This window comes from Pimephales promelas, chromosome 1 (genome assembly GCF_988280905.1).
Source record: "Pimephales promelas chromosome 1, fPimPro1.hap1.1, whole genome shotgun sequence".
In the NCBI taxonomy this organism is placed as follows: domain Eukaryota; kingdom Metazoa; phylum Chordata; class Actinopteri; order Cypriniformes; family Leuciscidae; genus Pimephales; species Pimephales promelas.
In genome coordinates this window covers 15,723,284-15,748,662 of record NC_142769.1, presented here as the reverse complement: position 1 = coordinate 15,748,662, position 25,379 = coordinate 15,723,284, and the positions used below count along the sequence as shown (strand labels likewise).

Here is a 25,379-nt window from a genome sequence, read left to right as displayed (position 1 = left end):
ATGTGTGAGAAAGAGCACTGTGTCATTAAAAAAAATACCATGGAGAATGTTTAAATACTAAGATCAGCTTACGAGGGAAACGGGGAGGCTGCTTCTGCTGGAGATGATTGGGAGAGGTCTCTGCACCTTGAGGTCTCTGCATGCGCTGACATGGAGTAAAGCCTTGTTTATACTCGACGCGTCTGCACAAGCGCGTTAAAAATGACGCGTTGGGTGCGCAAGACCGGCAAGACCTCACTTCGAGCTGTGTGCAAAGCTATTTTGTTACAGCGCGCACGGAACCGCATCCGAGGACGATCGACTTCAAGCCGAATCTGTCTGAGCTTGTACGTCTCACACAATCAGAGTGTAAAAATACGAGATATTTTATGGGAAATACTAACATGGGAAGACAGTAAAAGAGCTAAAATACGTGAGAAACCCGGAAAAACGGGAGGGTTGACACTTCAGCGTGAGAAATCGGGGGTGTGGCGTGTGAGCGTGTGAAACCAATCAAATGCGGGTGTCTCACGGCCAATGCGTGAGAGTTGGCAGCTATGAATATACTATAACTAATCTGACCTAATAATGTAATAATATACCGTTACAGCCCTAACATATATATTGCACAATAATGACGATAACTCTCTAACTCTGACTCTCTGACACTACTACAACTGATTCTACTACCTGACAACACCCACAAGGTGGCGCGAATTTCGAACAAACGACACTCAGAACGAACCGATGACGTTTTCACACAAACCGAGGCCTCGTTTGTCATTAGTCACGTGATTTTCACGTTAACAACACAAGCCTCGAATCGCGGCTTCATCTGGCACGCCCCTTTTTGCTCGACACAAACTCCGACGCCTCGCTTCAAATGTCACATCACTATCTGCCTGTTCCTCTGCCTGCACCACACCGAGACAGATTGACCGACCATAAGTATGAAGATCACTCTGGACCACCTAACTCCAGTTGATCACCTGATTCATTGTTTCCAAGATGGCGGCTCCATTGAGGAATATGTCGGCCAGCTTCCTGGAGCTTTCCGTTGGGGTAAGCTGGACAGATGAAGTCCTGAAAACGTTTTTTTGGGGCGGTCTGGACAATCATCTGTACCAGCGAGCTCCAGCGGCGGCTATTCCAGGCTCGTTCTCCCAGTACTTAGAGCATGTGCTGTGGTTGACCAACCACCATCTCCTGCCATCACCATGCCTCCTTTCCTCATCTCGTCTTGCCGAGCCTGAACCCTCCTCATCGCTGGTTCCGCCCAGCCCTGCCGAGCCTGAACCCTCCTCATCGCTGGTTCCGTCCAGCCCCGCCGAGCCTGAGTCCTCCTCACCACTGGTTCCGTCCAGCCCCGCCGAGCCTGAGATCTCTTCACCGCTGGTTCCGTCCAGCCCTGCCGAATCTGAGCCCTCCTCACCGCTGGTTCCATCCAGCCCTGGCGAACCTAAACCCTCCTCACCACTGGTTCCGTCCAGCCAGCGCCGGAGACCGTCCAGCCTGAGCCAGAGACCGTCCAGCCTGAGCCAGAGACCAGGATCCCACCCAGCCTCCCTCTCCCGCCTCCTCTCATCTTTTTCCTGTCAGCCCTTCTGCCTTCCAGCCCTCCTGATCCAGCCTGGTCGGTGGATGCCCAGTCTCTTCCTTCAACCTCCTCTCCCTGGATAATTCTTCGGCCCCTCGTCCCATTGTTTCCCCCTTGGCTCCTACCTCCCTCAGCTCCACTATGGCCCCTCAGTCCACCAGTTCCGCCAGGCTCCCTCGTCCCCCTGGATTCACTTTGGTCCCTCGTCGTCCTTCCCTCACCTATGGACTTCCATCCTCCGTCTTCACCTCGTCATTTCACCCCCCCGGTTTCGTTGGACTCCTCACTCCCTTCAGTTCGCTGTCGATCCTCACTCCCTCTGTCCTCACCGTGTCCTTCGGTCCGCGGGATCACCATGTTCCTCCAGTCCAGCATCATCACCCTGTCTCGTCGGCCCTATGGCTTCACCCCGGTCTCCTCTCCCATCTGCTCCGCCCCTGTCAGTCGGCCCCCTGATGTCGTCAGCCCCGCCTCCGTCTCGTCTCCTCCCTCCATCGGCTCCACCATGGGTCCTCCCTCCATCTGCTCCGCCCTGGTCTCTCCTTCAGCCTGCTCCGCCCTGGTCTCGCCCTCAGCCTGCTCCGCCCTGGTCTCTCCTTCAGCCTGCTCCGCCCTGGTCTCGCCCTCAGCCTGTTCCGCCCTGGTCTCGCCCTCAGCCTGCTCCGCCCTGGTCTCGTCCTCAGCTTGCTCCGCTCTCGCCACGCCCTCAGCCTGCTCCGCCCTGGTCTCGTCCTCAGCCTTCTCCGCTCGGGCCACGCCCTCAGCCTGCTCCACCCTGGCCACGCCATCGACCTGCTCCGCCCTTGCCACGCCCGCTCGGCCTTCAGCTCGCCCTCCCTCCCTCCTCTGTTCTATGGCGTGAGGCCACGCCTTCCGGGAGGGGGGAGTTCTGTCACAGTCTCCGTCTGCACCAGTCTGTCTGCGTCTTCTTCACTACACTTCCCAGGATCCTCTTGTCTCCTCACCTGAACTCACTTACATAAAATAATATAAAAGTTTTATTAATTGATCTTCTGGACTCTGCCTGTTCCTCTGCCTGCACCACACCGTGACAGTCTTTATGTTGTTTCTATATTAATTTGGAGATTAACTGGTAAATTATTATATTAATTAATAATTAATAATATATTATTATATATTAAAATATTAAAGACATAAGTGTTTTAATTGTGATTAAATCACAGACATTTTTTTTTATAATCTATTTTTTTTATTCGATTGACAGCACTATTTTAAACACTGCACATGAAAAACGTCTGTTTGTTGAACATTTTCAAACCCCTAAGATGGAACAATATCGCTTATATTGATGTACTTTGACAGTGTGAACACGTCTGAAAAATAAAAGGAGAGAGTGATCCATTTCACAAAAAAGATTATCCTGAAAGCAAGCAAGTCTACATTTAACGTCACAGATTACAATGGACGAGTGCTGGTGCACAATGTAGATGGGACCATGTTAATTCTAACCTATATGATTTTAAAATATTTTGCTTACATATTTTACATCCGAATTTGTAAGCACTTCAAATCTCTTTCCTTAATTACAACAGCACCATAAACTGCAGTGTATGTTGCTGCCGGTTGCAACAATATTGACAGAAACTGGGGTATGTACTGAACCACAATTTTTTGTGTATACCATTTTGAGATGGCAAAATATACCTCTGGGCTGTGTTAGTTCGACATGAGAATTGTTGATCATATTGGTTGCGCTACATAGCAAACTACCTCTTGTGCAACATGACATCATGACTTTTGCGTAAACATATACGCCACTTTCGAGTCAGGTGGCGTGTTATATCCACGCATTTTGTGCTATGCGCGTGTATCCGCGTGTATGCGTATATGTCTACGCCATTAACGTCCGCGTCATTCCGCGTGTCTGAACACGCAGTCAAATCTCCAGTCATAAATGCCATTAACCCCAGTGACGGTTAAGTTTAGGGATGGGGTTGAGGTAAGTCATATCTTTTTTTTCCCTAGGATGGTAAGGGAACAGTCATGAATGCCATTAACCCCAGTGGCGGTTAGGTTTAGGGACGGGGTTGAGGTAAGTCATATATTTATATAACGTTAAGTCAACGGCGTTCATAAACACGCTGAAAAGCGATTATGCGTCTTGATAGCACGGCAAAAATGGAAATACAAATTGGCGTGTCATACACGCGCTACTTCATGAGATCAGTCTGTCTTGTGGGAAAACCATGGAGGACAAGGCTGTAATCAGGGCAGAGTGGGCAGCAATGGATGACCACAAGCGGTTGGTGCTCTTCAGCAGAATCCCAGTGAGGGAAGGTTAGGCAAGGATAATAAAACCACACTGGAAAACTGGGCTGGGACTGCCATCTGGTTCCATCTTGTATTTGACACCATCATTATAACTCTACAACCGCCAAAACCGTGTTATTAAAATATTTTTTTACAAACATTTTTTATCATAGAGAATTATTTAAATATTAATATCAGCTGAGGAGGGAAACAGAGGCGGAGTTAGTGGTGTGGTGGCTGCTACTGCTGGAGATGAATCGGGAGAGCTCGTGCACCTACTGATCAGAGCGCGTGCTGACACGGAGTTAAAGCCTGGTTTTTACTCGACACTTCCGCATGAGCGCGAATGTGCGCGCGGCAAAAATTACGTGTTGGGTGCGCAAGACCAGGAAAACTGTGGCTGGCTGTGTGTACGCCTTTTTTTGTAACAGCGCGCGCTGCGTCTGGGATGAACGACTTCAAGCCGAATCTACCCGAGCTTGTACGTCTCACCACACCGGCACCCAGTTTGCGCGTCTAAATTGCAATTTTTTTTTTCTTAAGGGTTTGTTTACTGTGTGTGATTAATTTAATGGATAGCACATTCACTTCTAGTAGTCTTCGTCCTCTATAAGCTGTACCGCCGGGAACATGCAAAAATAAATAAATAAAGAAGCATCGACGCACAAAATATGACGTTGACGCAATTTTGACGTCGAAGCATCGCCGTCATCGACGCGCCGCTACAGCACTACTGCAAACACTAATGAAGTTGGTCATTCTCTAACAGGAAGGGCCACTGACTGCTCAACTCAACACCCTCCTGTGGTGTTGAGTTCTCCTGCTCAACACCCTCCTGTGCTAAAATCTATCATTTTAAATTCTATAAATCAGAGCTGAGGCTTTATGAAAGCTACTTCAATATTACATTTTTCAAAACTGCTTCAAAGATTTCAGGCAAAGATAAACATCTTTCATAAATTCAATAATGCCACACACACAAGCGCTATGGGCTATACAGTGACATCTCACGATCATCCTGACTTAATAAGGGTCTAGGTCTTTTATGTCAAACCCATAGCCCCTGTGACAAGTAAAACAGCTTGAGTCAGCAGGCACACTCATGGTTATATCATTCTGAACATGATTTTTTGAAACATCTGGAGGGTCTTTGTTTCAGAATCCTGTTGTATGTTTCCGTACCCTTGAAGATGAAAATTCATTCAAATATAAAGTGCCTTAACAGGGCAGTATGATTCAGCTCACAAGAGTAGATACCTCAGAGGCCATGCAAAGTGTATTTGAGAATTGTTTGAAAAGACATCTATGGTCCTGTCATTCATTTAGAAAAGAAGCAGAAATGTAAATCATTCCCATTTTTTTATATTCTTCATGTAGCTGAAATTACACTACAATATAGGGGTAAGTATTTCTTCTGCAATATCTTGTACGCCTAGAAAAATGACAGGATCTAAGTCCCCACTCCTGGTACGATTAGTTCCCACATTTATTCATTTAATTATGTTTTAATCTGCCTTGATAATCTTTGTTCCCTTTCGTCCTGAGAACTCCAACGTGTCATCGGGGAGTTCCCTGACGAATTGGGATCACACTAGGGAGCCTTATTACCTCTGATAGAATTAACAACGAGCCAATAACCATTGGCATGCAATCTTTGCATTCCGCGAGCCGCCTACAAGCGCGGATGTAAAAGCAGAAGCAAACATTGCATAGACGCTTTTTACTTCGGAGCCTCTCAGTAGTGCCTCTGTGCTGCTGTTCCTTACCTTTTGAAGATAAACGAGCTGGAGAAAGAAGACTCTTTGACGGCTGCTGGTGTGACGGCGTGGTAACACTTTACAGTAAGGGTACATGAATTATCATGAATTCATGTATAAGTTAATGCATGAATTATGCATTCATTCATGCATTAATATATCATGAATCATCAGGAAATAACACAAGTTCAACATTTTTCATTCATGACTTCATGAATGAACAACACCTTAAATAAAACATTAACTAAGACGAGCACATCATCATGAATTATGATTTATTACGCATGATCATGATGTTTTCTTTGTTCACAGTTATGCCACCTTTCAATAGCACATTGTTCATCAGTGTTTCAAAGGACCTAGTCACCACTTTAGTTAAGGGGCCACACACATGATGAAGTCATTGATATATAATGCTTAGTTAATGATGACTTCTGTATTTGATTTACAGAATGTGTGTGCTATGAGCTGTGATTGGTCTATTATGGTGTCTGTCCAATAGTCATCATTAACTAAGCATTAATCTATTAATGACTTCAACGTGTGTGGCCCCTTAAATAAAGTGGTGACTAGGTCACTGACCTAGACAAAGAACAAAGAAAACATCATGATCATGCGTAATAAATCATAATTCATGGTGATGTGCATATCTTAGTTAATGTTTTAATTAAGGTGTTGTTCATTCATGAAGTCATGAATGAAACACGTTGAACTTGTGTTAGTTCCTGATGATTCATGAAAAATAATGCATGAATTTGTGTGATCAACGCGACTGAGAGCAGCACAAGTGCTTGCAGTTTCACCCGGAAGTGTCTGCCGCACTGATCCCACAGTGCTTCGGCGCTTCAAAGTGCTTCTTCTTCTTTTTTATTTTATTTTCCTTCTAAAAGAGCTCCTCGGTGTGTTCGCGTCCTTTTCAGGATGGCGGTACCTAGACGCTTCCTCGGTTGCGTCGCTCCTGTCGGCGGCTGGGCCTGGCGGGGCAGAGACCAGCTTACGAGGAGGCAGGGCCTCATGCTTCGCCTCTTCCCCTCCCCTCGCCACGGGGCGGCCCGCTGCAAAAAGCCCACGGGCTTTCTCTGCCGTCTGCCCCCCAGTGGAAGCAGGTTCCTGGCGAACTTCACGCCCAGACCCCGCTTCCAGAGGATACTTTGCCACTGGAGCCGGGTCCCTGCCTTCCACATCGCTGCCCCTCTGCGGGTACACCAGTGGTTCGGGTGGGCTCGTTGGGTTGGTACCTAGAATCCTCGCTTCCGGGTCCGTCCCGATGGCTCATCCGCACCATTCGGTTCGACTATGCAATTCAGTTTGCACACTGGCCTCCCAGGTTCAGGCGCATTCACTTCACCTGTGTGTGGTCAGTGGACGCCCCTGTCCTGCGGTACGAGATCAATGTCCTGCTGGCGTGGGACGCAATCGAGCCGGTCCCTCCTGCCGAGATGAGGTCCGGGTTCTACAGCCCCTACTTCATTGTACCCAAGTAGGGGCTAGAGTTTTGAATCGGGCCCTGCACAGTCTCCCGTTCAAGATGCTCATGCAGAAGCGCATTTTCGAATGCTTCCGTCCCTCGGATTGGTTTGCAGCGATCGACCTGAAGGACGCGTACTTTCACGTCTCGATTCTTCCTCGACACAGACCGTTTCTACGGTTTGTGGTCAAGGGTCGAGCGTATCAGTACAAAGTCCTAGCCTTTGGGCTGGCCCTGTGTCCCCGCGTCTTCACGAAAGTCGCGGAAGTGGCCATTGTTCCCATTAGAGAACAATGCATTCGCATTCTCAAGTGCGGTCACAGGGACATGGCACCTCAGCTACGGCACCTTAGCCGCTTGGGGCTTCAGGTCAACTGGGACAAAAGTAAACTTTGCCCCGTGCAGAGGATCTCTTATCTCGGTATGGAGTTGGACTCGGTCGCCCAGACGGCGCGCCTCACGGAGGAACGCATCCAGTCAGTGCTCACCTGCCTCAGGTCCTTTCGAGGCAGGAGAGTGGTTCCACTGAAACTATTTCAGAGGCTCCTGGGGCATATGGCAGCAGCAGCCGCAGTAATACCACTCGGCCTGTTACATATGAGACCACTCCAGCACTGGCTTCACGATTGAGTCCCGAGGTGGTTGTGGCAGAGCGGCACGCTCAGGGTCAAAGTAACCCCGCACGGTCGCCAAACCTTCTCCCCATGGTCGGATCCTGCGTTTCTTCGGGCCAGAGTGCCCTTAGTCCAGGTTTTCAGGCATGCTGTGGTTTTCATGGATGCCTCTGCCATGGGGTGGGGGGGGCACGTACTAAGGGCATGCAGTCTCGGGTCTGTGGACGGGGCCCCAGCTGCATTGGCATATCAACTGCCTGGAGTTGCAAGCAGTACGCTTGGCTTTTGTGCCGCCTCAAGGGGTTTCTTAAAGACAAGCACGTACTGATCCGTACGGACAGCACTGCGACCGTTGCGTATATCAACCGTCAAGGTGGTCTACACTCCCGTCGCATGTCGCGACTCGCCTCCCACCTCCTCCTGTGGAGTCAGAAGCATCTGAGGTCGCTTAATGCCACTCATGTTCCAGGGGAGCTCAACCGTGAGGTAGACGAGCTTTCACGGTTGCCTCCCCTGCCAGAAGTATGGCGACTCCACCCCCAGGTGGTTCAGCTGATCTGGAGTGTTTTCGGAGTCGCACTGGTAGACCGGTTTGCTTCTCCGGACACGACCCACTGCCAGTGGTTTTACTCCCTGTCCGAGGGGTCCCTCGGCACAGACGCCCTAGCCCACAGCTGGCCCCGGGACCTGAGCAAGTATGCGTTTCCCCCAGGGAGCCTTCTTGCGCAGACACTGTGCAAGGTCAGGGAGGACGGGGAGCAGGTCCTGTTAGTGGCGCTGTATTGGCCCACCAGGACTTTGTTCACGTAACTCATGCTCCTCGCGACAGCCGCTCCTTGGCCGATTCCTCTGAGGAAGTACCTTCTTTCTCAGAGACGGGGCACTCTATGGCACCCGCGTCCAGACCTCTAGAAACTCCATGTCTGGTCTCTTGATGGGACGCGGAGGTTCTAGGCGATCTACCACAGGCAGTGGTAAACACTATCACTTCTGCTAGAGCTAGCTCTACAAGGCGCCTCTATGCCTTGAAGTGGAACCTGTTCGTCGAGTGGTGTTCCTCCTGCCAGGAGGACCCCCGAAATTGCCCGATCAGAGTTGTGCTTTCTTTCCTACAAGATGGGTTGGAGCGTAGGCTGTCCCCTTCCACGGTAACACTTTACGGTAAGGGTACATGAATTATCATGAATTCATGTATAAATTCATGCATGAATTATGCATTAATTCATGCAATAATATCTCATGAATCATCAGGAAATAACACGAGTTCAACGTTTTTCATTCATGACTTCATGGATGAACAACACCTTAATTAAAACATTAACTAATATGAGTACATCATCATGAATTATGATTTATTACGCATGATCATGATGTTTTCTTTGTTCTGCCACCTTTAAGAGTACATTGTTCATCAGTGTTTCAAAGGACCTAGTCACCACTTTAGTTAAAGGGCCACACATGATGAAGTCATTGATAAATAATGCTTAGTTAATGATGACTACTGTATTGAATAGACCCCAAAATCCAATCACAGCTCATAGCACACAAATTTTGTTGACATTCAAATACAGTAGTCATCATTAAATCCGTGGGGAAGCACGTCCTGGTCATCAGATTCCTCAAGGGTGCTAGGAGGTTAAATCCGCCTCGTGCTTTGCACTCTCTACCCTCTTGGGACCTAGCTCTGGTACTGAGAGCTCTCCAAAGTCCTCCCTTTGACCCTTTGCTGACAGTAGAGCTGAATATCCTGTCCATTATGACAGCGCTCCTGTTGGCATTGGCCTCTTTCAAGAGGGTCGGGGATCTGCAGGCTTTTTCGATCGATGAATCGTGCCTAGAGTTTGGGCCGGGCCTTTCTCGTGTTATATTGAGACTCCGCCCCGGATATGTGCCCAAGGTTCCTACCACTCCCTTCGCGGACCAGGTAGTGAACCTGCAAGCGCTGCCCCAGGAGGAGGCAGACCCAGCCCTAGCTTTTCTCTGTCCAGTCCGCGCCGTGCGGGTTTACATTGACAGAACGCAAAGCTTCAGGACCTCAGACCAGCTCTTTGTCTGTTACGAAGGCCAGCAGAAGGGGAAGGCTGTCTCCAAGCAGAGGTTAGCTCACTGGTTAGTGGATGCTATCACCCGAGCGTATGAAGCTACGGGTGAGCCTTGTCCTCCCAGGTTGCGTGCTCACTCCACGAGAGGTGTTGCTGCCTCCTGGGCTTTGGCTCAAGGCACCTCGCTGTCAGACATCTGTAGAGCTGCGGGCTGGGCGACACCGAACACGTTCGCTAGGTTCTATAGTAGACCCCGAAGCCATTTGTTTTGAGAATAATGGCTGGCTGATGACGTTATTGGCTGGCTAGCCGGCTCAGCCAAAACCTAAATGGCTGCTGCAGCCGCCAAACTTTTCATAGCTGCAAACGGCTGAAGCTGCCAATTCATGTCTACAGATGTCTATGTTATACTGATTTACTAGATCTCAATATTTTCAAGCAATGCATGGCTTACACTATATTTTTACAAAATGCAATACAATGTAATAAAGAAATGCAATACAATTACTTGTAATAACTGTTGCACAAAACACCTAAAGTGAAGATTTAGAACTAGCCTATTTGAGCTATGTAATATTAGCTATAGTGATAGGCGGATTCAATAGCCACTGTAACGTTAGTGAATAATGTCCCTGCTGCTGTGTAAGAATGCACACTTGTCAAACTTCACGGAGTAACGTTATGCATATATTTATGACATGTACAGTAATTCGCTGTTCAACTTCACAGTCATTGATGATTCACTGTATTGAAGAGAAAGAATCAGATGAGCAGTATTTGCCTCAGCCAGTTCCTGGGAACATTGGGTTGGACCATCTAACAGACTTCCAGCGGTCGCAGGTACAAGTTCTTCAAAGGTACTTCAAAGGTATTTTATGAATATCCCGGATATACTAACTTGATTGAGCATGATGTGGTACTGAAACCTGATGCTGTTGTAAGACGCCAGAGTTATAGGATACCTGAGATATTCCAGGTGACCTTGCAGGAGGAGGTGGATCTCCGTCCTTCGGATGAGACGTTAAACCGAGGTCCTGACTCTCTGTGGTCATTAAAAATCCCAGGATGTCTTTCGAAAGAGTAGGGGTGTAACCCCGGCATCCTGGCCAAATTTGCCCAGTGGCCTCTTTCCATCATGGCCTCCTAATCATCCCCATCTATACCCCATAATTGGCTTCATCATTGTCTCCTCTCCACCAGTAAGCTGGTGTGTGGTGAGCGTTCTGGCGCACTATGGCTGCCGTCGCATCATCCAGGTGGATGCTGCACACTGGTGGTGGTTGAGGAGATTCCCCTCTCTATGTAAAGCGCTTTGAGTGCCGAGAAAAGCGCTATATAAATGTAATGAATTATTGTTATTATTATCTTATGCTTCGGTTGGGCATCATCGAGCCTTCGAAAAGTGAGTGGTGTCACCCCATCGTCCTTGTGCCAAAGAAGGACGGGAGTGTATGGTTCTGTATTGATTTCCGATATCTGAATTCAGTATCACAGTTTGATTCCTACCCTTCTCCTCGCATAAGTGATCTAATTGATCATTTGGGCCAATCCCAATATCTGACAACAATGGACCTTTCTAAAGGCTATTGGCAAATTCCACTGACTCCCTCCTCACGGCCCTTGACTGCATTCAGAACATCCAGGGGCCTTTTCCATTTCAAGGTGTTACTTTTTGGCCTTCATGGGGCCGTGGCGACCTTTCAGAGGTTAATAGACCAAGTATTACGTGGTTTACCTTTTGCTGCTGAATATCTTGACGATATTGTCATTTACAGTAACACCTGGGAGGAACATGTGCAGCATCTCCGAGAAGTCTTGCAGTGTCTTCAGAATGCCGGCCTAACAGTCAACCCCACCAAGTGTGCTGTGGCTAAACAAGAGACTGAGTACCTGGGCTATGTCATTGGCTGGGGTGTTGTGCGACCGCAGGTGAAGAAAGTTCAAGCCTTGGAGAAGTGTGTGGTGCCCCAGACACGTAAGGATCTGCGATCTTGTTTGGGTATGGCTGGATTTTACCATCGCTTTGTCTCCAACTTCTCTAGCAGGGCTGCTCCACGAACAGACATGGTGGGGGCCCGTTGTCCGAACCAACTGCAGTGGACTGAGGAGAGATTGAAAGCCTTCCGAGACATCCAAGGAGCTTTGACAACTAGCGCTCTACTACACAAACCTGACTTCAGCTGACCCTTCGTTGTACAGACCGATGCCTCTGAGAGGGGAGTAGGAGCTGTCCTATTGCAAGGGCCACCAGAGAACCGACAGCCCGTGGCTTATATCAGTCGTAAACTGTTTCCGTGAGAAGTATGTTATTCAACTGTGGAAAAGGAGTGTTTGGCTATAAAGTGGGCGTTGGATTCCCTATGATACTATCTACTGGGCCGTGAGTTTATTCTTGAGACTGATCATAAAGTGTTGCAGTGGTTGGAGAAAATGAAGGATTCTAATGGTAGGATTACAAGATGGTACCTCGCTATGCAGCCCTTCAGATTCAAGATACAACATGTGTCTGGTAAAGTCAACTGTACAGCTGACTATCTCTCCCGCTCTACTGGAGAGATTTCTGAAGGGAGGGGGGGGGGGGGGGGCGAATGTGACGGTCCGAGTGGAGCCCGCACAAGAGCAGTAGTGTTGACGTCACCACACATGCACACGCATACATTTACATGGACATTCTTTTAAGAATAATTAAGTTTCTTTCTTTTGTCATTTATATTTTAGTATAATAACCACACAGAACAAACAATTTTCATAATTCTTTATTGTTAGGTTTACATTTATCACACATTTTTATATACATTGTTACTGATTTGAATTGCACACAAATTAATTACATTGTATCTGTTACTTACGTTTGTTTCTATTTTGAGTTTAAGTTTCCCGGGAGAATTCAGACATGGTCCACAGCAGGCGCATCCTGGTGTGACGGAAATTAGAGTCTGGGCAGGAGCGGAGTATTTATGTTATTGGTTCCGCCTGGATACACCATTCGATGGGAATTGCCCGGGGGAGGAAGAAACATCAATGTGTTGTTAATTGATTACTTTAATTGTACATTTATGTTATTGACTATTTTGCTTTGCTTTGCTTATCTTTATTTACTATACATCTTTGTCTGGTTTGATTTTGATTTGCTTAAGGTTGTATGTTAAATGTGTAGTTAAATTGTTTCCCCTCTTAATTTGTAATGGGCCCATCCTTTCCTTTAAAAGCTGTTGCTTTGTTCATTTGAGCAGGTCAGTTTTAGTTTTGTTTGGTTGGTTTTTGTCTTACTGTTTTGACCTCGTTTTCTGTTTGTTTTATTTTTGTTGCAAGAAATTTATCAGTTTGTAAAGTTGATTTCTTTTGGGTTCAAATAAAGACCCATTTTCAGTTCAAAGCTTGTGTTCCTTGTTCCTGACTTCTCGGTCCCTCACAGGGAGATTGACAGATGGATCCGTGCAGCTTCTGCAGCAATGCGGTCGATGTACCGGTCTGTTGTGGTGAAGAGGGAGCTGAGCCGTAAGGCAAAGCTCTCGATTTACCGGTCAATCTACGTTCCTACTCTCACCTATGGTCATGAGCTTTGGGTCATGACCGAAAGGACAAGATCCCGGATACAGGCGGCCGAAATGAGCTTTCTCCGCAGGGTGGCTGGGCGATCCCTTAGAGATAGGGTGAGAAGCTCGGTCACTCGGAAGGAGCTCAGAGTAGAGCCGCTGCTCCTCCACATTGAGAGGGGTCAGCTGAGGTGGCTCGGGCATCTGTTCCGGATGCCTCCTGGACGCCTCCCTGGGGAGGTGTTCCGGGCATGTCCCACTGGGAAGACCTAGGACACGCTGGAGAGACTATGTCTCCTGGCTGGCCTGGGAACGCCTCGGTGTCCCCCCAGAAGAACTGGAGGAAGTGTCTAGGGAGAGGGAAGTCTGGGCATCTCTGCTTAGACTGCTGCCCCCGCAACCCGGCCCCGGATGAGCGGAAGAAGATGGATGGATGGATGGATGGATGGATGGACATTTAATCGTGACGTACCAATGTTTATACCGGTATTAGGCCTGTAATGTGCTATTCACTTTCACACTGTTGCTAAAATTTATAACTTTGCACACTCTTCATATCACAGTTTTGCAAAGATGACGGAAAATTTACTCACATTTGCTGTCCTGCAGCAATACATGAGTGCATTTGTGTTTTAAACCAAACTTATATTGACTGAGTGTGACCTGGACACATTAGTGAATGGTGATATATTTAGCTAAATAAAAATATCCTGCCAGAAGAATTGCGCAATAACTTTATTTTTTTTTATTTTAATAAAAAAATATTATTTTACAAATGTATACAGATTAATGCCTTAGTCTGTGCAATAGTGATGAGGATTTTCAGGATTTTCAGAATCTTTCTGCAGGTACATCATTACGTGAAAGTGGCGAAAAGTGATTAATTCAGGAATGTAACATCACCGTGAGCAAAATACTGTAGCCTAAATACATAACAAAATGTAAGTTACTCAATATTAACTTGTTTATTGAACTGTTATATAAAACATCATTCTCACAATTGTGTGTGTGTGTGTGTGTGTGTGTGTGTGTGTGGCAGATTTAGGGTTTAAATTTAGGTCTTAAAAACCCACAGTATGTTGCCTATGCTGATGAAAAAGACATTTATTTTTTCACTTTTTCAACTCTTTCAAAAAGTCAATTATTGTGTTTGTATATATAATTATTAGCTTTTCCACTCACATTTACTTCTGTCATTTCATCTAAATGTGTTCATATCTTTCTTGTCTTACTGGTATGTTAATTAGCTGCAGATTCACCAGGTGTTTGAACTCAGACTGCCTTGGAGGAAGGTTGATCAAAGACCAGTTGCAGAATGTTTTATTAAAATATGCACTTCTCCTTCTCTATCCATTTTAAATATCACCGTATGTTCCTCTGACTTTCATGATGTTTGAAATCTCCAGAATGCTTATTGAATGAAACACCCGAATATACACAGAGGTATAAAGTAAAGTGTATTTTTAATGTGTTTTACCGCCAGTGAAGATCACACAGTTTAAACTATAAACCCTCCTTGAACACACCCCCTCCCATGAGGAGTGTTCTCTAAAACAAAGGACAATAAACCGGGAGTTCCCGCGTGCAACTCCCCCACTCTCCGATTGGCTGAAGCCGACAGGAAGGGTATGGATTTATCCAAGGTAATAAATGTAGGAACGCGACTCGGCCCACTCTCTATCGAGAGTGAAATCCCTGAAAACTCCTCAACATGTAGCCCTCACAGGGATCAGATCTGATCCTGGGTCTTTTCTTTTGTTCGTCTAAAAGTTTGTTGTTTCCTTCAGTGTCCTACCAAGTTTGCCCCCCAGGAAAGGAAGTGGACTTAGCCGAACTATTGGGTAACGTCACCTCAAAGACTTTAAGCCTCTCAAACACACGCCCCAAGCCCGCGGAACAAAGGACTGACCATGAAAGAACGCCGCGCTCCGCGTGACATGTGCACACAGGAAAGCACCTCCATGCAACCCGCAGCCAGACCTGGCCGTGCAACAACACAACTACACACAGACCAAAAGTTTGCAAGTATAGTTTCTTTGAAGCTTCCAAGAAGCATTAAGAATGTGGTTTTCGTGTTATTTCAGAAACGTGACTGTCTGGGTGAATTGTGCTAATGCTCTCTCTCTCTCTCTCTCTCTCTGCCAATGCTCTCTCTCTCTCTCTCTCTCTCTCTCTCTCTCTCTCTCACACACTTTTACACGTGTTCCATAGTCTAGACTTCTAGTGTTCGTTTCGTCGTGTTTAATGTTTGTAAATACATGTATGCCTCAGGGTTTCCGGGAAAAAAATGAAATGTCAGACAAAATTAAATCTCTCCGGTCAAATTGTCCGATTAAAATTGCCTAATAATCCTGCCCCCTAACACAACCTGAATTAGAGAATAAGCCTAAAATATATAAAGCAAAAATACACCGATCTTTGGCTATGTTATAAAGGAACAGGCTCTACCGTTTGAATGTTATTAAAGACGGCACATACAAGGATGTCAAAGTGACCAATTCAAGCGACCGCTACATTCAAGCTTTCAAAAAAGCCAGGGAACGCTATGTTCAACATCTGATACATGCCTTGCAAGATCGGTTCCCCGAGGATTGCATGGATCTACTTCACTGCCTCGATGCCCTTCTGAATCCCTATATCCGCAGACACATAGTGGTAAGTAGGATCTGTTGATTTATTATACGGGTCATTCTACAGAAACGTCCACTTTTAGTATGGCAAGATGTCTTTATTTATTTATTTATTTTTCTAAAATTTAAACTTACACAACATTATTAGATTAGGCCTACTAAAAATTTAAAATCTAAATAAAAATGTATATTTTTGTGCATTTATTTAAAGACGGCATGTACCCGTATTTTCCGCTCTTTAATGCGCACTTAAAAGCCTTCAATTTTCTCAAAAAACGACAGCAAGCCTTATAATCCGGAGCGCCTTATTAACGCGCCGCGTTATTAAATTAGCCAGCGAACTCTCGCTCATGTCCATCTTATGTCCGCTCTGTCACACTGCCAGTTCAACCTCGTATAATCAATAATCAAATCGCTGCTCGCGCGTCACAGAATGTTCATAAAGCGCTCCCCGTTCAGCACTCAACGCAGTTAGCTTCACGCTCCACTCAAATCGCCCCCCGCTCGCTCCAAAAAATGAAAAAAATCTGCATGTATTTTTATTTCACTTTTAGGTTAGACCACAGCCTTACCTTACAAAAAACTAAAGACCAACAACAACATTTTCCAAACAGAAATGTTTCATTTCAAATTACAAATTAGGACTAGCAAGAACAGGAATGTAGCATATACACAAAAAGTCCTGTAAAATAAAACGAATAAATGGGCCTAATAATATGAATAAAAATTATATAAACAAAAATATACAAAAAAGTTTTAAAAGTAAATTAACTATAGGACAGAATTTTGATAACTGAACTTTTGCCCAACGCACACGATAAAAAAATGTAAATGGACTTATAACCATTGTACACACAAACCGCTGTAAAATTAAACGAATAAATGGGCCTAATAATATAACTAAAATAAAAATATGAACAAAAATGTAAAATATATATATATATATATATATATATATAGGCCTACATAAATGTTTAAAAGTAGACTAATTCATTTTTAGGCCAGATTTTGATGTTAACTGATTTTTGCGCAGCACGCACTATTAAAATTTAAATTGGTTTAGGCCTATACCATCTGTTCAAATTTAAAAAAAAAATGTAAAATTAAACGAATCAATGGGCCTAATTATATAAATAAAAATCATCTACATCAACGTGTTAAATTAAATAAATTTTAGTAAATTACCTATTAGGCCACCAGACGCCTATATCTAACTGAACTTTTGCGCAGAGATCATGTGGATGACAATTTAAATTGTCTCAAACTTAAAAAAAAGAAAAAAAAAAAAGAATTGCTTTCCTTATCTAGCAACCCGGTCTCATCCCAAATCGTCATATAACTGACGTTTTGGGACGTCTTTTGACCATACGTCAATATTCGCCTTTTTAGGGCCCCCTTAAACGTCGGTAGATGAGGTTATGGGATCCTAACTCTACCCCATACCTAAACTTAACCATAAACCTAACCCGTCACCTAACTGACGTTAAAGGTAAAGCGTCAGTTGTATGACGGCCCGGGATCGCCATCTACCGACGTTTAAGGGGGCCCTAAAAAGGCGGATATTGACGTATGGTCAAAATACGTCCCAAAACGTCAGTTATATGACGATTTGGGATGAGACTGTGTTATATCTAGCCTACAGTTCTTTTGAGTTCACCTTCAAGAACACGAGTTTGGACAGTGTCTGAGGCTTCAGACACATGCGGTGGTTTCTTGAAAGCAGGCCAGCAGCGGAGAAAACCCTCTCTGCGCTCGCAGACTCGCTTGGGGATGCTGAATATAATGCAAGCAACTTTAGTCAGGTGGGGAAAAGACGTGGAGACGCTCAACTCCGCTCACATGCTCTGCTGCGAATGTAAGTTATGCCAAGTTCAGACGGCACGATTTTCAAAGTAGTTTCCAGCGAAGTCCTCATATGCGATTTCAACTAAATCTATCCAGAGTGGACCAAGCTCGCCAAGATAGCCTGTGTAATCCCCGTCTTGAGTGTTCCTGCAGAGAGGGGGTTGTCACTGCAGAATCGGATCAAGACGAAGCAGCGAAGTCGCCTTGCAGACGCGGCTTATGCGCAGAGACAGTGCGAAGTTTTGATTTTAAGTCGGCAGCTGCACATTTCAGCACTGCAAAACAGCGTAAAAAGTAGCCTAAAATTACGTGAGACAGTGTTACAGGCCTAGTCATTTGTTAGTTCCAATTAATTTGACAAGGAGTCATTTCACGGTGGCCAATTTAAATGTTACCAGCTAAATGAGACGCTACTGAGAGTGTATATAATTAAGTTCGCTTGAGTAAAAACTACTATTCAGATATTGTATGTGTAACCAGGGCAAAAATAGCCTGTAGTCATGCTTCTTACCCCTAGAGGGCGCCCTGGTACGGCTGAGTAATTAGACCTACCAAAGGAACGCGCAGTTCCCTTTCGTAGTCACTTCGAGTTACGTCAGAAGTGACGGAGATTGGGGGTTTCGCATAGAAAGCCAATCCTCTTCGAGTATTTAAAAACGAGCCAATGGCATGCAATGCCTTGGGGCTGCGGAAATTTGCATAGCGTACTCCGCCCTACTCCGTGAGTATAAAAGGAGGAAGTGAACGCAACCGCAGTATGTTTTCGCTTCGGAGCCAAGAGAACCTCTTCACTCCTGAAAGCTATTACAAGACTCTTCGAGACGAGCGTCCTCTTCAGTGTTGGTGTGACGGCGGTACCCAGCGAGTTTCTGCATTGCCTGCGATCTGTGCAGTGGTCTGCCAGACTTTGCGCTTCTCCCTGGTCGCCTCAGCGCTGAAAGAGTGAATTTCCTCCTCTCTGTAAAAGAGCTACACGCGGCACGTCTTTTTAAAGACGGTTCGCCCGTGTTCTTCTGGATGCGGTCGATTTCTGTCGTCATCTGATGGTCGCGATCGCTGCTCTGTATGCCTGGGCATTCAGCATGCAGCAGCAGCGTTCGTGGATGACTCATGTTCCTGCTATGGGGACATGACCATCTCCACACTGAGGTTAAAAAAATATATATATATATAAAAAGATATATATATTTTATATACAAAATATATATTTTTGTATATAAGAAAAAAAAAAAAAAATCTCACTAGAGTGAGCGCCCCGGTCCCCCTTACTCGATCGGCTTCCTTCACGAAAGGGGGCCCGTCGACCGGGGACCCGGCGAATTAACGGTGACGGTGTGGCATAAAGCCCCGACGATTTCTCGGGCCACACCTCCCGCCTCAGTGCGTGAGCCAGCGAGCGTTAGTTCGATTCAGTCGGCTGCCTCTTCAGTGGTACCGGCTGCTTCGAGCAGCGCTCCAGATGATGATGTGATGTCGATCGCAGCATCACTAGGCGGGCTACAGTCCTCGGGAGATGAGGATGCGGCTGCACTGCCCCCTTCGGGAGAGCCAGCGCTGCCCGTGTCGGATCCCGAGCTGACGGCATGCTGTCTCAAGCCGCTGGGAGTATTGGGTTAGAGTGGCATCCTCCATTCTCCCCCGATCTCTCACGGAGGGATAATTGGTTTTTGGACAAAGCTGCCGCCGCGAGGCCACGGCCAACTCCATTGCCTTTTTTTTCCCGAGCTGCATGCGGAGTTATCGCGCTCTTGGGGGACTCCTCTGTCCACTCGAGAGCGCGATCTCTCCCCCGCCTTTCCCCCCTCGATGGGGGGGCCGCCCGTGGGTGCACTGGGATGCCCCCGCTGGAGCGTTCTGTTGCGATACAGCTGTGTCCACGGAGCGCCTCCTCCGTGGTCCTCCTAGGCACCCATCCAAAGCCTGTAGGTTCTCGTCTGCCATGGCGGCGCGTTCCTATAGAGCGGCGGGACGGGCGGCCTCCGCTTTGCATGCGATGAGCACTGTGCAAGCGCAGATGCTCAGAGATATGCTCGAGGGCGGGACTGGTCCAACGGCATTCGAAGATTTGCGGTCCGCCACTGACCTTGCTCTCCAAAAGGGCAACGAAAGTGGCCGCTCGCGCCGTTGGTCAGGTGATGGCCACTAGTGTGGTCCAGGAGCGTCAACCTGGCAGACACTCGGAGCGCTGAGCGGATTCGTCTGCTCGACGCCCTTCTCTCCCAGGTTGGCCTTTTTTGGCGGTGCAGTCGAGAACTGTTGCCCAGCAGTCTCCACTGCCCAGGAGCAGACGGAGGCAATCAAACATGTTCTGCCCCGACGACCAGCTGCTGCCTCCACCCAGTCGTCGGCACAGATGCCTCCCGCTGCTCGCCGCCGAGGACGCCCCCCCGCGGCTCCCCTGCCTCCCGCCCCGCCCCAGCAGCAGCCTTCATCCGGGCCACGGCGTGGAGGAGGCCGCCGGCAGGCGTCACAGCCCCCTCAGGCCGCACACCCCGCTAAACGCCAGGTAAGCGATGATCCTGATACGGGCTGCTCAGTGATGGAGTTGAGTTTTTCCCCAGGAGGCGGGAGCAGGCCCCCTCCTGCCCCCGGTGGAGGGCCGGGGGGAAAATCTTTCGTTTTCAGTTCCCGCTGCTCGCCCACGGGTGGGCAGCGCCCTGAGTTGGTTAAGAAAGACTTGACATCATCACTGAGCCCACAGACTGGAATGAGTGCGCTCGACGTTCCAGTGCGTCAGCCCACACATTCCTCTCTGTCTCTGAGGGTGCGGAAGGGTGCGAGTGTCGTCCCCGGGCTACGCCAATCCCTTCCCCCTCTGTCGCCAGACCCCCGGCGGAACGGACCCCCGTGGAACGCTCCGCTTTCCCTGGTCCCTTCTGTCGGGGAGCGGGCTTCGACGCATCCGAGCGGGGTCATCCCTGCACGCGTGCCAGTCGACCCGCCACGCTGCCCCTCCGGGGGGACGTCTGTGGTTCACATGACCCCGTTGGCTCACTTCCTGGAAGCCTGGCTAGTGCTTCCCGGGATATCCCGCTGGGTCATCAGAACGATCAGATTCGGCTACGCGATTCAGTTCGCACGGTCTCCTCCCCGCTTCAGGGGAGTTCGCTCCACGATAGTTGGTGGCAATGCCCCACTCTTGAGAGCGGAGATTGCGACCCTGCTGGCGAAGGGTGCAATCGAGACGGTCCCTCCAGCCGAGGTGGAGTCCGGGTTTTACAGCCCCTACTTCATTGTCCCCAAGAAGACCGGTGGGTCACGACCGATCCTGGACCTGCGCATTTTGAACCGTTCTCTCCATCGACTACCGTTCAAAATGCTCACGGCCAAACGCATTTTCGAATGTGTTCGGTATCAGGATTGGTTTGCAGCGATCGACCTGAAGGACGCGTACTTCCATGTGTCCATCTTACCTCGACACAGACCGTTTCTTCGGTTGGCCTTCGAGGGCCAGGCATATCAGTACGCCGTTCTCCCATTCGGGTTAGCTCTGTCCCCTCGCGTCTTCACGAAGATCGTCGAGGCAGCCCTTGTTCCCCTTCGCGAACACGGGGTTCGCATCCTGAATTATCTCGACGACTGGCTGATACTAGCACACTCTCGAGCTCAGCTTTGCGAACACAGAGACTTGGTGCTCCGGCACCTAGCCCGTTTGGGCCTTCGGGTCAACCGGGAAAAGAGCAAACTTTGCCCCGTGCAGAGGATCTCTTTTCTCGGCATGGAGATAGACTCGGTCGCCATGTCCGCGCAGCTCACGAACGAGCGCGCGCACTCACTGCTGACTTGTCTTCGACAGTTCGAGGGCAAGAGTGCGGTTCCACTGAAACTTTTCAGAGGCTCCTGGGGCATATGGCATCCGCGGCCGCGGCAACGCCGCTCGGTTTGCTTCATATGAGACCGCTTCAGCTGTGGCTTCGCGATCGAGTCCCGAGGTGGGCATGGCATCGCGGCTCGCCCCGAGTCCCAGTGACTCCGGCATGCCGGCGAACCTTCTTCCCGTGGTCGAACCTCAGCTTTTACGGACAGGGTCCCTATTCAGCGAGTTTCCAGACATCTCGTCGTCTCCACGGATGCATCTACCACGGGTTGGGGTGCCATGTCCAATGGGCTTGCAGCCGCCGGTTCCTGGACAGGAGCCCAGCGCCTCATGCACATCAATTGCCTCGAGCTGCTGGCAGTACGACTCGCCCTGCACCGCTTCAGAGCGTTGCTCAAGGGCCAGCATGTGCTTGTCCGCTCAGGCAACACTACGGCTGTAGCGTACATCAACCACCAGGGGGGTCTACGCTCGCGCCAGTAGTCGCAGCTCGCCCGCCACCTCTTGATATGGAGTCAGAAGCACCTGAGGTCCCTTCGTGCAGTTTACATTCCTGGAGACCGGAACTGGGCAGCCCTCGAGCTGTCTCGGGTCCGTTCCATCTCCGGCGAATGGCGACTCCATCCCCAGTCGGTCCAGCTGATTTGGGACCAGTTCGGGGAGGCACAGATAGACCTGTTCGCCTCTCGGGACTCGTCCCACTGCGCCCAGTTTATTCTCTGACCCGCGGCTCGGCTCGGATGCGCTGGCGCACAGCTGGCCACGGGGCCCACGCAAGTGTGCGTTCCCCCAGTGAGCCTCCTTGCACGGGTGTTGTGCAAGATCTAGGAGGACGAGGAGCAGGTCTTGCTGGTAGCCCCCTACTGGCCCACCAAGACGTGGTTCTCCGAACTCATGCTCCTCGCGACAGCACCTCCTTGGCCTATCCCTCTGAGACCGGCTACTCTCTCAGAGACGGGGCACTCTGTGGCACCCTCGTCCCGATCTTGGAAGCTGCACGTGTGGCTCCAGGACGGGACGAGGCAGGTTTGAGTTCGCTGCCACCTGCGGTGGTGGCAACCATCACTTCCGCAGGAGCGTCGTCCACGAGACACCTTATGCGTTGAAGTGGAACCTCTTCGTCAATTGGTGTTCTTCTCGCTGAGAAGACCCCCGGAGATGTTCGATCGGAGTCGTGCTTCCTTCCTGCAAGAGGGGTTGGAGCGTAGGCTGTCGCCCTCCACCCCTTGGATTTATGTCGCGGCCATTGCCGCGTCTCAGGATGCAGTGAAAGGTAAGTCTATGGGAAGCATGACCTGGTCATCAGGTTCCTGAGGGGAGCGAGGGGGCTAAATCCGCCTCCCTCCCCTCCTGCCCTCTGGGGACCTCTCAGTAGACCTGGGTGCTCTGCAGAGGCCTCCCCTGGAGCCTTTGCAGTCGGTAGAGTTTTTGCCCTGTCCTATGTGACAGCACTCCTGATTGCATTGGTCTCCATCAGGAGAGTAAGGGACCTGCACGCACTCTCTGTTGACGAAGTGTGCCTGGAGTTCGGGCCGGCTTACTCTCACGTATTCCTGAGACCCCGGCCTGGATATATGCCCAAGGTTCCTACCACTCCCCTCCGGGACCTGGTGGTGAACCTGCAAGCGCTGCCCCTGGAGGAGGCAGACCCAGCCTTGGCACTGCTCTGTCCGGTACGTGCTCTCCGCACCTATGTTGACAGAACGCGGTGTTTCAGGACCTCAGTCCAGCTCTTTGTCTGTCATGGGGGGAGCCAGAAGGGAAGGGCTCTCTCAAAGCAACGGCTGTCCCACTGGATAGTGGATGCCATTGCTTTGTCTTACCAGCAGCAAGGCCTTCCGTGCCCCCTTGGTGTGACGGCCCATTCCACTCGGAGTGTAGCCTCCTCTTGGGCTCAGCGCACGGCGCCTCGCTAACAGACATCTGCAGAGCTGCAGGCTGGGCGACACCCAACACCTTCGCCAGATTCTTAATCTGCGAATTGAGCCGGTATCCTCTCACGTACTCGTTTCGGCCAGTTCTGGATCCGCTCAGGTGTCTTCGCTTGCTCGCCACTCCACTCCCCGGACTGGATAAGTGCGATATTTCCTCAGTTCTTCCATTGAAGTCTTGAGTCCTCCAGCACCGACGATGCGGGCACCACTGATGTTGCTCTGGAAGCTGGCTAGGTGCCTCCATGCGCACGGTTCCCCTTGGTAACCGTCTCATGTGTATTATCCACTGTAAGCCTCTCTGAGCATGTGTCTTCCCTTGGCAAGCCATCTGCCACCCCTGGAGTTGAAATTAGTAGCCACCTGCAGTTGGTACTCCTATGTTCCATATGTGTTCCTATGTGGCCATATGTGTATTCGTAAGTCCTCCCTTCGGTAGGCAGCTGGTAGCATGTCCCTTCCGGGATATGTTTCCCAGTGTACCTTGGTAATCCTGTGTCAAAGTCGGATCCCCAAAAAAAAAAAAAAAAAAAGAGGTAAGTCTCGGGGTTCCAGACTTTCGCAGGGCACTGGAAGACAGCTCGAAGATGGCGTGATGGCACAGACCCCCAATCTCCGTCACTTCTGACGTAACTCGAAGTGACTACGAAAGGGAACGTCTCGGTTACGTATGTAACCCTCGTTCCCTGAGTAGGGAACGGAGACGTTACGTCTCCCTGCCACTTCTGCTGTATCGCTGGGTAGACGCCGAGTTCAGTCTTGGCTCCTCAGCGAAGACATACTGCGGTTGCGTTCACTTCCTCCTTTTATACTCACGGAGTAGGGCGGAGTACGCTATGCAAATTTCCGCAGCCCCAAGGCATTGCATGCCATTGGCTCGTTTTTAAATACTCGAAGAGGATTGGCTTTCTATGCGAAACCCCCAATCTCCGTCACTTCTGACGTAACGTCTCCGTTCCCTACTCAGGGAACGAGGGTTACATACGTAACCGAGACGTTTTGTTTTAAAAACATAGACCTGCAGTGAACGCGTGAGCTGAGGCACGTTAGAAACTAACACCAATCTACATTGTTCGTTTACGCGAAAGTGAAAGGGAAAACCCCCAATTTGGTGTTCGGTTTGTTGAGTGGTTGGAGCAGTGATTCATCGCCAGAAAACTTTGTTTCTCCCGAGTGCCAGAGATTTCTGTGTGAGACGAGCATATTCATTCTCCAGTGACGACGATTGAGCGTGAGTGTTTGTTTAATAGAAATGTAGCATGTTATTTGAACTCATTATTACAGCTCATGTTATTATTGAGGAGAAATATAAACGATATTTCTGTTTCTGTGATAAAATTATGTCAGAGGGGAGAACGAAGAGACATTAGTGCACGTGAGATGACCGTGGGGCGGGCTTTCTAGTCAGCTGTACCGCTTCACAGAGTGGGTATCATTTTAGTTCATTCTTTTATTGTAAATGCTTATAGTCACTCAAAGGAAATATTTCACTAGCTCTGCACTGTTTGTAATGTCAAAGTTTATTGATAATCTGTAAGAGATAAGAATTGGCATAGTAATGTTAATTGTAGAGTGTTGAATATGTTTGTTTTGTCTTACAATTGTGTTAGTGGCTTACTGTATGAGAATGTGTCTTTAATCATGTTTATGTTTTGTTCTTTATTCAGAAAACATAAAAAAGGCCACTACCGTTGTTTATTTGGGGTATAAATGCTCACATTAAACCGTTTCTGTGTATTCTGTTTTATTTTCGGGAATATACAATTATTTGCAAGAAGCTAAAAGGGGAAAATTAACACAATTGAGTATTGTGAAAGAGAACTCGCTGAGGGAAAAAAAATAGAAGTGTAACTGCTATTTTTTTTATTTTGAGTTGTTTCTTTGTACATTTG

The 25,379-nt window shown here is 48.4% G+C and overlaps 2 protein-coding genes across 2 annotated transcripts in view; one reads left to right on the top strand and one right to left on the bottom strand.

Moving 5' to 3' along the window:
- col25a1 (collagen type XXV alpha 1 chain) overlaps window positions 1–1,243 on the bottom strand; it is a 483,837-nt gene extending 482,594 nt beyond the window's left edge. Inside the window, exon 1 of the mRNA XM_089129575.1 lies at window positions 1,177–1,243. Coding sequence (XP_088985701.1) covers window positions 1,177–1,243 — 67 coding nt within the window. The remainder of the gene's footprint in view (window positions 1–1,176) is intronic.
- LOC148998390 (uncharacterized) overlaps window positions 1–25,379 on the top strand; it is a 183,833-nt gene that overhangs the window by 102,235 nt on the left and 56,219 nt on the right. The window lies entirely within an intron of this gene.